The 15,147-nt window shown below is 31.6% G+C and overlaps 1 protein-coding gene across 1 annotated transcript; it reads left to right on the top strand.

The window, feature by feature from the left end:
- Positions 1–3,895: 3,895 nt before the first annotated feature.
- Positions 3,896–6,110, top strand: LOC107905918 (5'-adenylylsulfate reductase 2, chloroplastic). The gene is made up of 5 exons (XM_016832713.2): positions 3,896–4,134; positions 4,228–4,371; positions 4,467–4,593; positions 4,782–5,571; positions 5,664–6,110. Exons 1-5 carry the CDS (start codon positions 4,053–4,055, stop codon positions 5,892–5,894), a joined length of 1,374 nt encoding a protein of 457 aa, XP_016688202.1. The 5' UTR covers positions 3,896–4,052; the 3' UTR covers positions 5,895–6,110.
- The last annotated feature ends 9,037 nt before the right edge of the window (positions 6,111–15,147 follow it).

The raw sequence follows: 15,147 nt of genomic DNA, 5'->3' as shown, positions 1-15,147 counted from the left end.
AGAATAAGAAAGAAATGTTTTCACCAATAATATAATAAATTAAAAACCAAATAAAAGGCGAGTACCGAGTACCATAGACCTGCCCGTCCGTATATTGTATCTCATGTATTTTTAAGTTAATTCTATAAATAAAATGTAGTACGTCTATTAAAAGTATTTTATGTTTTGTACGTTTAAATACATTATATTATTTTTTGTTTGCTATTATTTTTGCATTACGCTCAAAATTTTTTGGAATTGCACCTGTTTATAGAAAGACAATGCACTGTTAATAAAGAAATGTGGGTAGGGTGAGAAGAGAACATTTAATTATGTGAAAAATAACATCGATATTAATATTAAACTTGATCATGGATTAAATTGATGCAAAAATTTAGGTTCGGGTTTGATTAAATTTAAAAATTGAGCTTAAAATTTTGTCCAAGTTTGGTCCGGATTAAAAATGTTAAACTCAAGCCGCCCGATCCAGCCTGCTCATATTAATTTGTTTATATTATTTTTATATAAAAATAAATTTTAAAAATATATATAATACATCAAATACATTAAAAATATTAAAATAAATGTTTTTCAACAAATTAAAAATACATTTGAAAAAGTCTTTTTATTTAAATAACACTAAAATAGTTATAATTTAGCAAGCTCTAAAATAGTAACAAAATTACAAATAAAATAAGAGTTATATAATATTTAAATAATAATAACAAAATAATAATAATATAATAGCAAAATGATAACAAAACAGTAGTAGAAAAAAAATTTAGACTAATTCGTACCAAAAAATATTGTTTGAGGCCCAACCCATTTAAAAATTAGATCTTATTTTTTGTTAACTCGATTTCTAAATTTATATTTTTATTCAAATCATTAAATTTCTCAAGCAAACATTTAACAAATGAATCTATTTAATATAGTAAGGGATTATTGTATCAAATCAGGTCGCGTCAAATAAACACATAGCTTAATTGATAGTGATGTGTGAAAAATGCATGCATCCTTTTACTAACCCCAAAGGTCATATGGTTTTAGTTGCCATGACAACGTAAGATTCCTCAAAGATTAAAGAAATCGGTGCATCATAGAACAATATTACAGTAATCATCATTTACCCTTACTTAATCAAAAGGAATGGTGATAAGTATAATATTAACTTATCTTTAATATGATTTTGGCATACAAACAAAACAAAAGTATATATACTATATAAACTTCACAACCTAATGTAAAAGATTTTTATAAAATGGACCGCCAACCACAACTAGTGCATTTAAATGTCCTTTCGATGCATCTCCAGCCGCCGGGTCCACATGTGATTCAACTTTTAATAAAGATTACTTTCAGCCAAGTTGGGACTTCCACAAGTTTGTTTTCTTAAGGTAGAATTTCGATTTGCTAATCATATTATACATGAAAATTAAGATTCGATGTTTATATTTGTATTTCTTTTTTATTTTATTATAATATAATCGTTTACTTGTATAAAAAAATTGATTTAAGTCAAATAAATATGAATATTTCTGTTTTATGTAAATACAATTTTCCTTTTTCTTGTTGGAAGTAATATTAAAATTTTAAATTCATTTTTAAAATTATAGGACCAACTGTTCTTTTTCTTTTATGTATATAAAGGGTCAACGTTGAATTCGTAGAATATTGCTCCAAGCATAGATTACTGTCAATTTAGAATTAATGCTTTGTTTGCAATAATAGTTTTATATTTTATATTTTGTTGCGACTTCGAATCATATTTTGTTCAAATTGATTTTGAATATTTATGTATTAATTATAAATGTTTTTTATAGCCAATGTAACAGGACTTGTCCTTTTCTTTTATAAAATTTACCTTAAATCTCTATATTATTAAAAAATTTAGATTTTATTTTATTTTTAAAATTTTAAATTGTGCGGCTATGTAATTACAATTTACATTACTAAATATGATATAAATAATTATTTACTATTAATCAAACATTTTTAAAAGATATAAATCACTGAAATTACAAGAAAGAGAACAATAATTACAATTTTCACTTAATTATTCTGTAATTTTCAAACATACTTTTTAATATTTCATATAAACAAAATTTTTAATATAATAAATATTGAATTTCGACACCAATGGATAAAATTGATGCTGGAACACACTCTTTTTTTTTTTTGAAGTTTCATAATATTGTTTGACCAGATATCCGGTTCATAATATTGATTCACCGTATTTTCGGTTTTCATTTCGCGTGCTTCTCAATCTATGGGGTGGGAATTTTTCATGGGTTACTTTCAGAATCTTTTATTTTATTTTTGTCCCACGCTATATAACGAAAAAAAAAACATATACGGAAAATAAGATGAGATATTTTCCTCACCGTTTAAAAATAAAATTAAGGATTAGGAATGGACCATAGTGTGTGGCATGGACCACCCTGATTGAACCAAATGGTTCTTTAGAGCTGAGGTCACAAAAAATTGTATAATTTTAAACCACACCTTATAGGTATTTCTCAAAAAAGTAAAGGGTAAACTATTAAAATAGTTACTTTTATTTGTCTCAAATTACAGTTTAGTTATTTATATTTGAAATGTTATGTTTTAGTCACTTACGTTATTGTGTTATAACATTTCAGTCACTGAGTTGATAATTGCCATTAACGGTATAACAATAAGTTAACGTGTCATGTTAAATCATCATTTCAAATAAAAAATTTTAGTTAAATTATATATTTAGTCCCTATATTTTTCTTATTTTGAACAATTTGATTTTTTTTCCTTTACGTTCTTTTAACTTCTTCTTTTTTTCTCTTTATCTTTCATTCTCTTTTGCTTCTCCTCCTATTTTCCTCCCTTCTTCATTTATTTTAACGTAGATTTCTATGTTTTTAATTTGTTAAAACATCCATCCATACAGGTTAAGCTCTTTTAGTTTGACATTTTTTGTTTCTTACTTTTGGGAATTATAGGAAGGAATGGAGTTAAAGGGGCACAACTAGTTTGGTTCTTGACTGGATGCAAAGGGTAATAATTGCAATTGATGCGGCAAGAGGCTTGGAATATTTACACGAGAAGGTTCAACCTTCGATTATCCACAGAGATATCAAATCTAGCAATGTTCTTCTTTTTGAATACTTCAATTCGAAGATTGTGGATTTTAACCTCTCAAACTAGGCTCTCGACATGGTTGCTTGTCTTCATTCTACTTGTGATTTGGGAACCTTCGGCTATCATGCACCAAAGTATGCTATCTGAAGTTGCTTTATATCATTGTTCATTACTTTTTCGAACCAACCGGTCATTGCCAGTTGCTGACATAAATAATTTAAGAGAGGAAAACAAAAGGAGAAACAGAAGAGAATAAAAAAAAAGTTAAAAGAACATAAAAGAAAAAGTTTAAATTGCTCAAAACAAAAAATATATATAGGGACCAATTGTATATTTTAATCTAAAATTTTCATTTGAAATGATGATTTAACGTGTCACGTCAGCTGACCGTTACATCGTTAATGACAATTAATAACTTAGTGATTAAAATGTTACAACACGATAATATAAGTGATTAAAATATAATATTTTAGACATTAATTATTAAAATATAAATTGAATCAAATAAAAATGACTATTTTGATAGTTTACCAAAAATAAAATATGAGATCCTTAAAAGAATAACCAGAAAAAAAAGGAAAACATAAAAAAGAGGGAAGAATCTAAGAAATTAATGGGACCGTTTTTTCAGCCTCCAAACACAAACTTAACCTTCTCTATATTGACCACGTCTCTAAGGTGCTGTCCACGTGACGCAAGCGATGAGAAACCTATATTAAGCTCCATCCAACCAAAATCAGCCACGTAAACAATCTCATGTTATCCAGAAATGCGTCTAGGTTCAATGCACCTTGTACCCCCGTCTTTAATCAGGCTATTATTTAACCTTTTAACCCTCTGTGTCCCTCTCCCCACCACCAACGCTCAACATAGAGAAAACTCAGAAACACGCAGGAAACCCAAAGTTTTTCTCTTTTTTTTCCCTCTTTTTTTATACACAAAGGTAATAATTTTCGAAAATGGCATTTGCTGTTACCTCCTCTCCGGCTGCAATTTCTGGTTCCAGCTTTTCTCGTTCAAGTGCCTCATCTGATCTCAGAAGTACATTTAATTTCGTCTTCTTTTTAAATGTTCTCTTTTCCGGTTAATTATGTTTGTTGATGTTTTTATTTATTTATTTTTTGGGGGTTTCAGTTCCGCAAATTGGTTCATTTCGGCTAGCGGATCGCCATGCAACGGTGAATCTATCTCAAAAGCGTTGCGCAGTGAAGCCCGTGAATGCGGAGCCAAAGAGGAACGATTCCATGCTTTCTCATGCTGCAACCACCTCTGCTCCTGGTAAAACATCGAAGTCTTATTTTTTCTTTTTTGAAAATTTAATTTAATGATGATTACAAAGGTTTGATCGGGATTAATTCATGGTGGATTAACAGAAGTGTCGGAAAAAGTTGAGGTGGAGGATTTTGACCAATTGGCCAAAGAACTTAACAATGCTTCTCCACTCGAAATCATGGATAAGGCTCTGGAGAAATTTGGAAACGACATCGCTATTGCTTTCAGGTAGTCCTTATCTCTAAATTCATTAACTTCATTAACAATTAGTAATGGTAGTTTGAATGTTAATTACTTAATACGGCCAAAGCATATCATGGAATGTTTTAAAATTACTAGATCCATTTTCTGTTCTGGTAATTTTGAGTGTTAGTCAGTAATGAGATGTATTTATTTATTAATTATTCCTTTTGCAGTGGAGCGGAGGATGTTGCTTTGATTGAGTATGCAAAATTGACTGGTAGGCCATTTAGGGTGTTCAGCCTTGATACTGGCAGGCTGAACCCAGAAACCTACCGATTCTTTGATGAGGTTGAGAAGCATTATGGGATTCGTATTGAGTACATGTTTCCTGATGCTGTTGAAGTTCAGGCCTTGGTTAGGAGCAAAGGGTTGTTTTCATTTTACGAGGATGGGCACCAAGAATGCTGCCGTGTTAGGAAAGTGAGGCCTTTGAGGAGAGCACTCAAGGGGTTGCGTGCCTGGATTACTGGTCAAAGGAAAGATCAGTCTCCGGGAACTAGGTCGGAGGTTCCTGTTGTTCAAGTGGATCCTGTTTTCGAAGGTTTGGATGGTGGGTATGGTAGCTTGCTGAAGTGGAACCCGGTTGCCAATGTTGATGGTAAAGACATTTGGAATTTCCTCCGGGCGATGAATGTGCCCGTCAATTCTTTGCATGCCCAAGGATTTGTGTCCATTGGTTGCGAGCCTTGCACGAGACCAGTATTACCAGGACAACATGAGAGGGAAGGTAGGTGGTGGTGGGAGGATGCCAAGGCCAAGGAGTGTGGTCTTCATAAAGGGAACCTGAAAGAAGACGGTGCAGCTCAAGTTAATGGAAATGGGGCTACCACTGAAAGTGACATTTTCAATAGCCAGAGCTTGGTCACACTGAGTAGGACTGGAATTGAGAATTTGGCAAAATTGGAGAGTCGGAAAGAATCATGGATTGTTGTGCTCTATGCTCCATGGTGCCCTTTTTGCCAGGTAACCCTGCTCCAAACTATGCACAAGTTAGTTGAAAAACGTTTGCCATTTGGCTTGTAATTTTACGGAATCTATGTGTGAATGTTAAACAGGCAATGGAAGCATCGTATGTTGAATTGGCTGAGAAGCTGGCAGGTTCTGGTGTGAAAGTTGCAAAATTCAGAGCTGATGGTGAACAAAAGGAATACTCGAAGAACGAGTTGCAGTTGGGAAGCTTCCCCACTATACTTTTCTTCCCCAAACACTCAGCTAAGCCAATAAAGTATGCCTCTGAGAAGAGGGATGTTGATTCATTGATGGCCTTCGTTAATGCCCTCCGATGAAGGGATTCATAAATTATTTGTCCGAGTTAACAAAAAATCAACTTTTGAGTGGTGGTTCATGCTGGTTTACAATCTCATAAACAAACTCATGAACCCGGATTTTGTCATGCTTCCATCGCCCGTAGCATCATAATGAACTCGGGTGTTTTTGTATACTGAACACGATGTTCCATATTTTGACATATATGTGTGAAATTGATAGTTCTTTATTAAAAACCGTCTATGTGAGTGGTTTTTTTTAGATTCTCTTCATTTCGAGATCACGAATCTGATTCTACGAGACCTAACTTAATATCAGTATGTTTGGTATGCAAATCACTAATCATCATGAAGAATTAGAGAACTGTGTTTGACCTTTGTCCCACAAGTCCGAAATTTTCAAGACGCTTCTAGATATTGGTTTCTAAAACTCTCCCATGTAGTTCGGTAAAGCAGCTAGAGTCCTCGAATTCAAAAGCATTTTAGTTAATGTAACGAGAGGCTGGGGAAATATATCGGTTTTTTCATTTTCGTACTTACATTTTCTTTTTGTACTTAATTTTTTTCATATTTACTTTTTTTTTCAATTTGGTATTTTTAATCTAAAATATTAACTGGTATTATGATTCTTAGTCCAAAAAATTAACTGATATTAAAAAAATTTTAACATTTTCATAAAAGAATATTATTTAAATTATTTTTTACTTAAAAATATATTTATTAAAATGAATTTTAATTAATAAAAAATATTTTTTTTAATTCATTTGTTCTTCATGTTCTCTCTTCCTCTTCCTCTTCATCTTCTTCCATGCTTCATCCTTCTTCTCAATACAAACAACCATAGTTAAAATTTTCATAACTATAAAGAACAAAAACATAAAAAATATCAACCCAAATTTTGGCGAAAGCAAGATGGAATTTTTTTTGGGTATTGTTTGGTCTATCTAAATGGTGAAAGAGAGAAGTTTATAAAAAGAGAAAGAATATACTGAAACTTGAAGACAATCTGCCAGTGAAAAACAATTAGACTTGATGTTGAAGTTTTGAGATTTATTTATATATCTACAAAAATTTAATGTTTTTTAGAAAAAATAAATTCTGGAAATGAAAAGAAAAAGAGTGATGAAATTTGGACTCAAACAATTATCGGTGAGCAACGACTTGAAGTGGAGCATGGTGGCTGATGATAACCATTAACGTCGGAATCTAAAAAAATTTTGAGTTTCATTTGGGTTTCAGTTAGAAACATTAAAAGAACGATTTGAATTTTAAATTAATTAAAATTGTTAGAGTTGTGTGACCCAAATTCTAAGAGATTGCTTGCAAGTCAAGTTAAATAAAATATATCTTCTTTCAAGAAGATTTAGTACTTATGAATATAATATATTTAACATTTAGTAACATAATATATTTGACTTTGATTAGAGTTAGGTTTTTTCAACCTATAAATAGATGTAGTCGAAACTCCTCTTGTAATAATTCGAATTTTACATAGTGAATTTTCTTCACCTCTGCCCGTGGTTTTTATCCCGAAAGGGTTTCCACGTAAAAATCTGTGTTCTTTATTTTTATTTCTCTTTTTCTTTACGATATATTGTCATTACCGACGTTCTATTTTTACAAATTAGTATCAGAGCTTCCGGGTTGTTCATCTCGATCACTGTAATGACGTCTTTGAAGTATAAAATTTCATTGTTGGATCGCAACACCAGATTTGCGTTGTGGCAGATTAAGATGCAAGTAGTTCTTGCGCAGATGGATCTAGAGGATGCCCTGCTAGGGATAGATAAAATGCCTTTAACATTAACGGATGAAAAGAAGAAGCGTAAGGATCGAAAGGCATTAACACAATTACATCTGCATTTGTCTAGCGAAATTTTACAGGATGTGATGAAGGAGAAGACCGTTTCTGCATTATGGAAGAGGCTGAAACAAATATGTATGTCGAAAACTCTAACCAGCAAGTTGCATATGAAGCAGCGTCTTTATGCTTATTGTTTGGAGGAAGGTGCGTTTGTACACGAACACTTAACAGTGTTTAAAGAAATTCTTTCAAACTTGGAGACTATTGAGGTTCAGTATGATAAGGAAGATCTAGGGTTTATTCTACTTTGTTCGTTGCCCCCGTCTTATTCAACCTTTAGAGACACGATTTTATATAGCTGCGAGTCTCTCACAATTGATGAGGTTCATGATTCTTTGACCTCTACAATAAGATGAAGCATCTTGTGGCTAAACCCGACTCTAAGGGAGAGTGTCTCATTGTTCGTGAGAGACAAGATCGGAATGCTAACGATGATCGTGGAAGGACACAGGAACAGAATCCTCGCGATAAATCTAAAGGTAGATCGAAGTCTTCAAACAGAGGTAAAACTTGTAACTTCTGCAAGAAGAAAGGGTATATTAAATCTGAGTGTTATAAGCTATAGAACAAAATCAAAAGAGAGGCTGCGAATCAAAAGGAAAAACAACCAGAAAATTTCGGTGAAGTTGATGTTGTAGAAGACTACAGCGATGGTGAACTTCTAGTCGCTTCTATTAACAATTCTAAAATGAGCGAGGAATGAATGTAATAGCCTGATTTTTAGAAATGTTGAAAACAGTGGTACGAGACCACCAAATTCAAAAAATAAGCTCATAAATTTTATTATTTAATAATTACGAGTCAAATATGAATTAGTAATTTATGTTTTATAAAAATTTATTAAGTCAAGAAATTGAGGAAAAGAGGTATAGAGACCTTGATGTTATAAATCGAGCCGTAAATATTTTTATAAATATTTACGGAGTGTCAATATGGTAATGTTAAAGTTTCGTCAGAAAATTTTAACGTTTTAGCAGTCAATTAATTAAAAAAGACTAAATTGAAAAGATGCAAAACTTGCTAAAGTAATTAAATAGCTTAACAATTAAATAAGAAAGGAATAAAAGAGTAAATGGACCAACTTAAGTGGCAGAGACGGCATACCGTTAAAAAAATCAAAGATTTTTATGTATTTAAGGACAAAATTGGAATTACAATAAAGTTTATGTGGCCAAAATTTATTTTAAGGATTTCAAGACCATTCCTTCTTGAAATTTCGGTGGAAAATAGCCAGGGAGAGGGTTTAGAGCTGGTTAGCTTTAAGTAAGTGTAATTCTTACTTTTTCCTTGAAATTTTTATATTTTTATACTTTTACAATTAGGTCCAACTTACTATTTTACTAGTTTTTCATTTTGTTGAAAGTTTAGGAAGATACCATTGATAAGTTCATATGATTTTTTTTATTTGATGATGAAATTGATATGTTAACGGATGTTTAAAGGTGTTTTATTAAAGAATTTTGGATGAAAACATGTTTTAGGGATTAAGTTGAAAAGTATTGAAATTATGGAAAAACTCTAAAATTTCATGGAATCCATGGGCTGTTATTGATATCTATGAGAATTATTAGGCTTGGACCAATAATTAAATTGCAAGAATTTCATTTTACGAGCTTAGGGACGAAATTGTCATGTGTTAAAATTTTGGGGTCAAAATGGTAATCAATATATTGCACTAAAACAGTTTTGGGCAGCAGCAGTGTGCCAACTTTGAAAAATCACCAAAAATCGTGGGAATCGAATTAGAAGATGAGTAAAACATGAAATTAAATCTTATTTAGTCTAGTTTCTCACAGAAAAAACTATGTAAGCAATAGAATTGTAAATCATGAGATATAATAAATTTGGTGAGACAGAGTCAGAATAATTTCGTAATCCCCTGTTCTGAATTTGGAAAATCATTAAAAATTGTACAAAATTAATTATGGGTTAAAATTTATATTTTTAGAATCCTGAACAAGTCTATTTTCATGATAAATAAACAGGAATACTATCCGAATTCTGTACAATGAGATAATCAATTTTTAGTGAAGAGAGGTCAGAACTGTCGAGCAGTGCAACAGGGAAATTTTAAAGAATAAACTGTACTTATTGGCTATGTCAAAAATTCTAAAATTTTTATGGTAAAAAGATATATGAATCTAGTTTCAGGAGAAATTAACGAATTTTAATTTGGAGCTCCGTAGCTCCGGAATAAAATAATTTAGTGACTCTGGCTCAAATGGGCATATTTAAATCTACATATAAGTGAGTAATGAAATTATGTATAATGTTATTAAGCGTGTTATATACAATAAGGATGTGGAATGGAGAGGAGAAGGAGGAAAATAAAATATATGAATGAATTGTGTATAAATGGTTATATGTCCGATTATAATCGGTCAATGGTAAATTGAATGGTAAATACGTATTGGTATTGAAAGAATTATTGCGGTATTGAAAAGCAATTGATCAAATGTTTAAGAAATTTAGTCATGGTATATATATATGTGTGTGGTAATTTTGATATATGGATGCTTTTTGGTTGTGGATTGATCATGATAATAAAGGTTAGGTATATTTGGTCTATTAAGTGACATAATTGAGAAGTATGATAGGTGGGTCATTCTATGTGTGAGATGATGATATAATTTGGCTTGGTTAAGTAAGTGAAAAGGATGATTACATCATTGAGGTTGCACTGATTAATTCGGTTTATGTGATGGAAATGTCAAGTACGTTTGTCTTTGATGCGTGATGATTATTTAATGCCATGAGAATTTGTTTATTGGTGAGGTTTAAAATGTATCTATATTTTGTTTTATAACTTATTTTGTAATTTATTTGAAAAATGATAAAAATTAACTCGGTTACTATGTGAGGTGAATTATGATTTGGGTAGCACATCTATATTCTGCAATAATAGATAAAATATATTTATGTCATGGGTGAATGGTTAAACACTTGGGCTAGTATAAGGTGTATATTTAGTAAGGTTAGTTGGTAATGAAGTAACAGGTTTTGGTTTAACATCAAATAGAGAAAATTTGTACTATCTTTGTGGTTAATATTGATAGTTGTATGGGAGATGAATGGATGGTGTATATGTGACAATTAGCTTATGATATATTGAGTAATTGATATATTACAATAGTTAAATAGGAAAATGTGACGACAAGAGAATATGTAATGGTACGGATCAATTCAGGTACTCGTGATGAATTCAACAAGTAAGTGGAAATTTATAAATTTATACGACGAGGAAGTGAAAGATTGTGAGTATATTGGGCCACGTAAACCCTAATTAGCGAATCAAGAATAACAATTTGAAAGTTTTAGTTTAGATGAAATTTTACAACTCGGTTTAATATGGTTAAAAGTGTATGTGTTCTGGTAATACCTCGTACTCTATTCCGGCATCGAATATGGGTAATGGGTGTTACAATGAATCCTTGATTCGTGTTGCACCTTCCACATGAGTCCCAATCGGGATTGATTTACAACTTACGAAACAATGTCTGAAGGTGTTGTTTTGATGGGAAATAATATTTCGTGTAAAATTGTAGGTGTTGGAACGATTAAAGTTAAGATGTTTGATGGAGTTGTCAGAACACTTAGTCACGTGCGACATGTTCCAGAATTGAAGAGAAATTTAATTTCGTTGAGTACTCTTGATTCAAAAGGGTATAGATACACAGCTGAAAGTGGGGTTTTGAAGATTTCCAAAGGTTCCCTCGTTGTGATGAAAGGGCAAAGAAAGACTGCCGAGTTATATGTTTTGCAGAGTTTTACTGTTACTGGTGGTGCAGCTGTCGCTTCCTCTTCCTTGTCAGATGCTGATATTACTAAATTTTGGCATATGCGCCTAGGGCATATGAGTGAGAATGGTATGGCGAAATTGAGCAAAATAGGACTTCTTGATGGGTACGGAATTTGCAAACTAAAGTTCTATGAGCACTGCGTTTTTGGGAAGCAAAAGAGAGTTCGATTCAGTAGAGGAATCCATAACATGAAGGGAACGTTGGAGTATATTCATTCTGATCTGTAGGGGCCATCTAGAGTGCCTTCGAGAGGTGAAGCTAATTATATGCTTATTCCAGAAAAGTTTGGGCGTTCTTCGAGAGGAGAAGCTAATTATAGTCTTGGAAAACTATGATTGAAAAACAGATAGGAAAACAAATAAAATACCTTCGTACAAACAATGGCTTAGAGTTCTGTTCTGATGAGTTTAATAAACTATGCAAGTCAGAATGGATCGTGAGACACTTGACAGTTTGTCATACTCCAAGCAAAATAGCGTTGCAGAACAAATGAACAGAACAATCATGGAGAAGGTTAGATGTATGTTGTCAAATGCCAAGTTACAAAAGTTATTTTGGGCCGAAGCACGTCTACTTCATATTTTTTTATCAACCGATCTATATCCGTTGCCATTGAGAAAAAGATTGCACAATAGGTATGGTATGGTAATCCTACTGACTATTCTGATTTAATGATCTTTGGGTGTCCTGCGTATGCTCATGTTGATAATGGAAAATTTGAACCGAGATCCATTAAATGTGTTTTTCTTGATTATAAAGTTGGTGTAAAAGGGTATAAGTTTTGGTGTCCTGAAAATAGAAAAATTGTGATTAGCAGAGATGTTGTTTTTGATGAAACTGCTATGCTACCTAACTTATCTACAACAGATTAATCTAGATTAATCCAGAATCTACAACAGAGTATACTCTTAAAGCCAATACAAAAATTCATAATAGAGTTTCTTCTTTACCATAATACTTTATCGCTAAAACCATAATTAAAAGAGAAATTAAACCTTCAAAGAAATATGTCGAGGCTGATCTAGTTGCTTATGCTTTAAATGTGGCTGAAGATATAGATGCAAACCAAGAGCCATCTAATTATTCTGAAGCGATTAGCTGTGAAGACTCAAAAAAGTAGATGTTTGCTATGCAAGATGAGATGAAATCACTTCACAAAAATAAAACATGGGATCTTGTGAAACTTTCTAAAGGTAAAAAGGTTGTTCGTTGTAAATGAGTGTTTAAAAAGAAAGAAGGAATTTTAGGAGTTGAAGAACCCAGATATAAAGCAAGGCTTGTTGCAAAGGGTTACAGTCAAATTTCAAGAGTGGACTTCACAGATGTGTTATCCCCAGTTGTGAAGTATAGTTCGATTCAAGTTTTGCTTGGTATTGTGGCCATGCATGATTTAGAGCTTGGGCAGTTAGATGTAAAAATTGGATTTTTGCATGGAGAACTTGAGGAGGATATTTACATGCAACAACCAGAGGGTTTTACAGTCTCAGAAAAAGAAGACTATGTTTGCTTGCAGAAAAAGTCCCTTTACGGTTTGAAACAGTCACCAAGACAGTGGTACAAGAGGTTTGATTCCTTTATAACTTCTCATGATTTCAAAAGAAGTAGTTTTGACAGTTGTGTTTACTTTAAGAAAAATAGTGATGGTTTTTTTTGTGTATCTACTCCTTTATGTTGATGACATGTTGATAGCAGCAAAAGATAAATGAGAGATAAGAAATGTCAACGCCCAACTAAGTGAAGAATTTGAGATGAAAGATTTGGGGCCAACAAAAAAGATACTTGGTATGGAGATTCTCAGAGATAGAAAAGCAAGTAAATTGGACCTAAGTCAGAAAGGGTACATTGAGAAAGTTCTTTGCAGGTTCAATATGCAGAGTGCTATGCCTGTTAGTACTCCTTTAGCAGCCCATTTCAGACTTTCATCGGCTTTGTCTCCATAATCAGATGATGAGATTGGGTACATGTCACATGTTCCATAATCTAGTGCAGTGAGATCTCTCATTTATTCTATGGTTTGTTCACGTCCAGATTTATCATATGTAGTCAGTGCAGTTAGCAGATACATGGTGAATCCCGGTAAAGAACATTGGAAATCAGTTTAGTAGATTTTAAGATACTTACGAGGTACTAGTGATGTTTGCTTAAATTTTGGAAAGCCACTTTGCAAACTACAGGCGCTTCGTCTACCACAGAAGCTGAGTACATGGCGATTACTAAGGCTTGTAAAGAAGCTATTTGGTTGAAGGAACTATTTAGTGAACTCAATGAAGACCTTCAAATCAGTACAGTATTTTGTGACAGTCAGAGTGCCATCTTCCTTACAAAAGATCAAATGTTTCATGAGAGAACAAAACACATTGATGTTCAGTATCATTTTGTTCGTGATATTATTGCCGTGGTGATATTGTTGTGAGTAAAATTAGTACTCATGAAAATCCTGCAGATATGATGACTAAGTCACTTCCTATAACCAAGTTTGAGCATTGCTTAGACTTGGTTGATGTTCATTGTTGAAGTTAAACCCTTAAGGGGTTTTATGAAAGAGGTGAAAAACTTGTTCATTGAGAATTCGTGTCAAGATGGAGATTGTTAGAGTTGTGTGATCCAAATTCTAAGAGATTGCTTGCAAGTAAAGTTCAACAAAATATATATTCTTTCTAGAAGATTTAGTATTTATGAGTATAATATATTTAACATTTATTAACATAATATATTTGACTTTGATTAGAATTGTGTTTTTTCAACCTATAAATAGATATAGCTGAAACTCTTCTTGTAATCATTCGAATTTGACATAATGAATTTTTTTTTTCCTCAACCCGTGATTTTTTTCCCGAAAGAGTTTTCATGTAAAAATCTGTGTGTTTTTTATTTTTATTTCTCTTTTTCTTTGTGATATATTGTCATTACCGACTTTATATTTTTACAAAAATAAATATAATTAAACAAAATTTTAATTAAAGGAATTTGTACAATTTTTGATTTGTTTTTATTTAGATTACTGTTAACTAAAATATAAGAGACACTTATTCTTCTCTTTTCACACATAAAGAATAGGATAAGAACACCCAGAAATTTTGCTAGATTTTTTAGGTTAAAAATATTTAATTATTTTATGAAATTAATGAATTTTATTTTTTTATACTTATTATTATATATTTTGTGAAATTTATATTTATTTATTTATAATTTTTAAAATTGATATATAAACATATATATTTTTAATTAAAAAAGGTCAGTTGGCATGTTTTAATCAGCCACTAATTTTTTAAATGATATATCATTTAAAAAATTAGATCATAGAATGATGATTTAAATATCAAACAAGAATAAGAGAATGTTTAGATATCAAAACAAAAAATTAAGTATATTTCGTGGTTAAAGTCGTGAATTAAGCCACTATTGCCAGAGACGGATACAAGGGGGCTGCAGAGGCTTGGCCTACCCTAAAATAGAAAATTTCTATTTAGGTCCTTAAATTTTTTTAAATTTTAAATTAGTAAATGTAAAATTATAGTTTGACCCCCCTAAAATTATAAAAATTTGATTTAATCTTTTAAAAATTATAAAAATATAGACTATAAAAAATTAAAATTTTATTCAACCCCTT

Source organism: Gossypium hirsutum, chromosome D05, assembly GCF_007990345.1.
Source record: "Gossypium hirsutum isolate 1008001.06 chromosome D05, Gossypium_hirsutum_v2.1, whole genome shotgun sequence".
Lineage (NCBI taxonomy): Eukaryota > Viridiplantae > Streptophyta > Magnoliopsida > Malvales > Malvaceae > Gossypium > Gossypium hirsutum.
The sequence above is the reverse complement of the archived record's forward strand: the minus strand, read 5'-3'. Positions and strand labels throughout refer to the sequence as shown.

Coding starts and splice junctions, on each gene's coding strand:
- LOC107905918 (XM_016832713.2), top strand. CDS start 4,053: ATGGCATTTGCTGTTACCTCCTCTCCGGCTGCAATTTCTGGTTCCAGC. Junction 4,135..4,227: donor TGCCTCATCTGATCTCAGAA/GTACATTTAATT, acceptor TGGGGGTTTCAG/TTCCGCAAATTGGTTCATTT. Junction 4,372..4,466: donor TGCAACCACCTCTGCTCCTG/GTAAAACATCGA, acceptor GTGGATTAACAG/AAGTGTCGGAAAAAGTTGAG.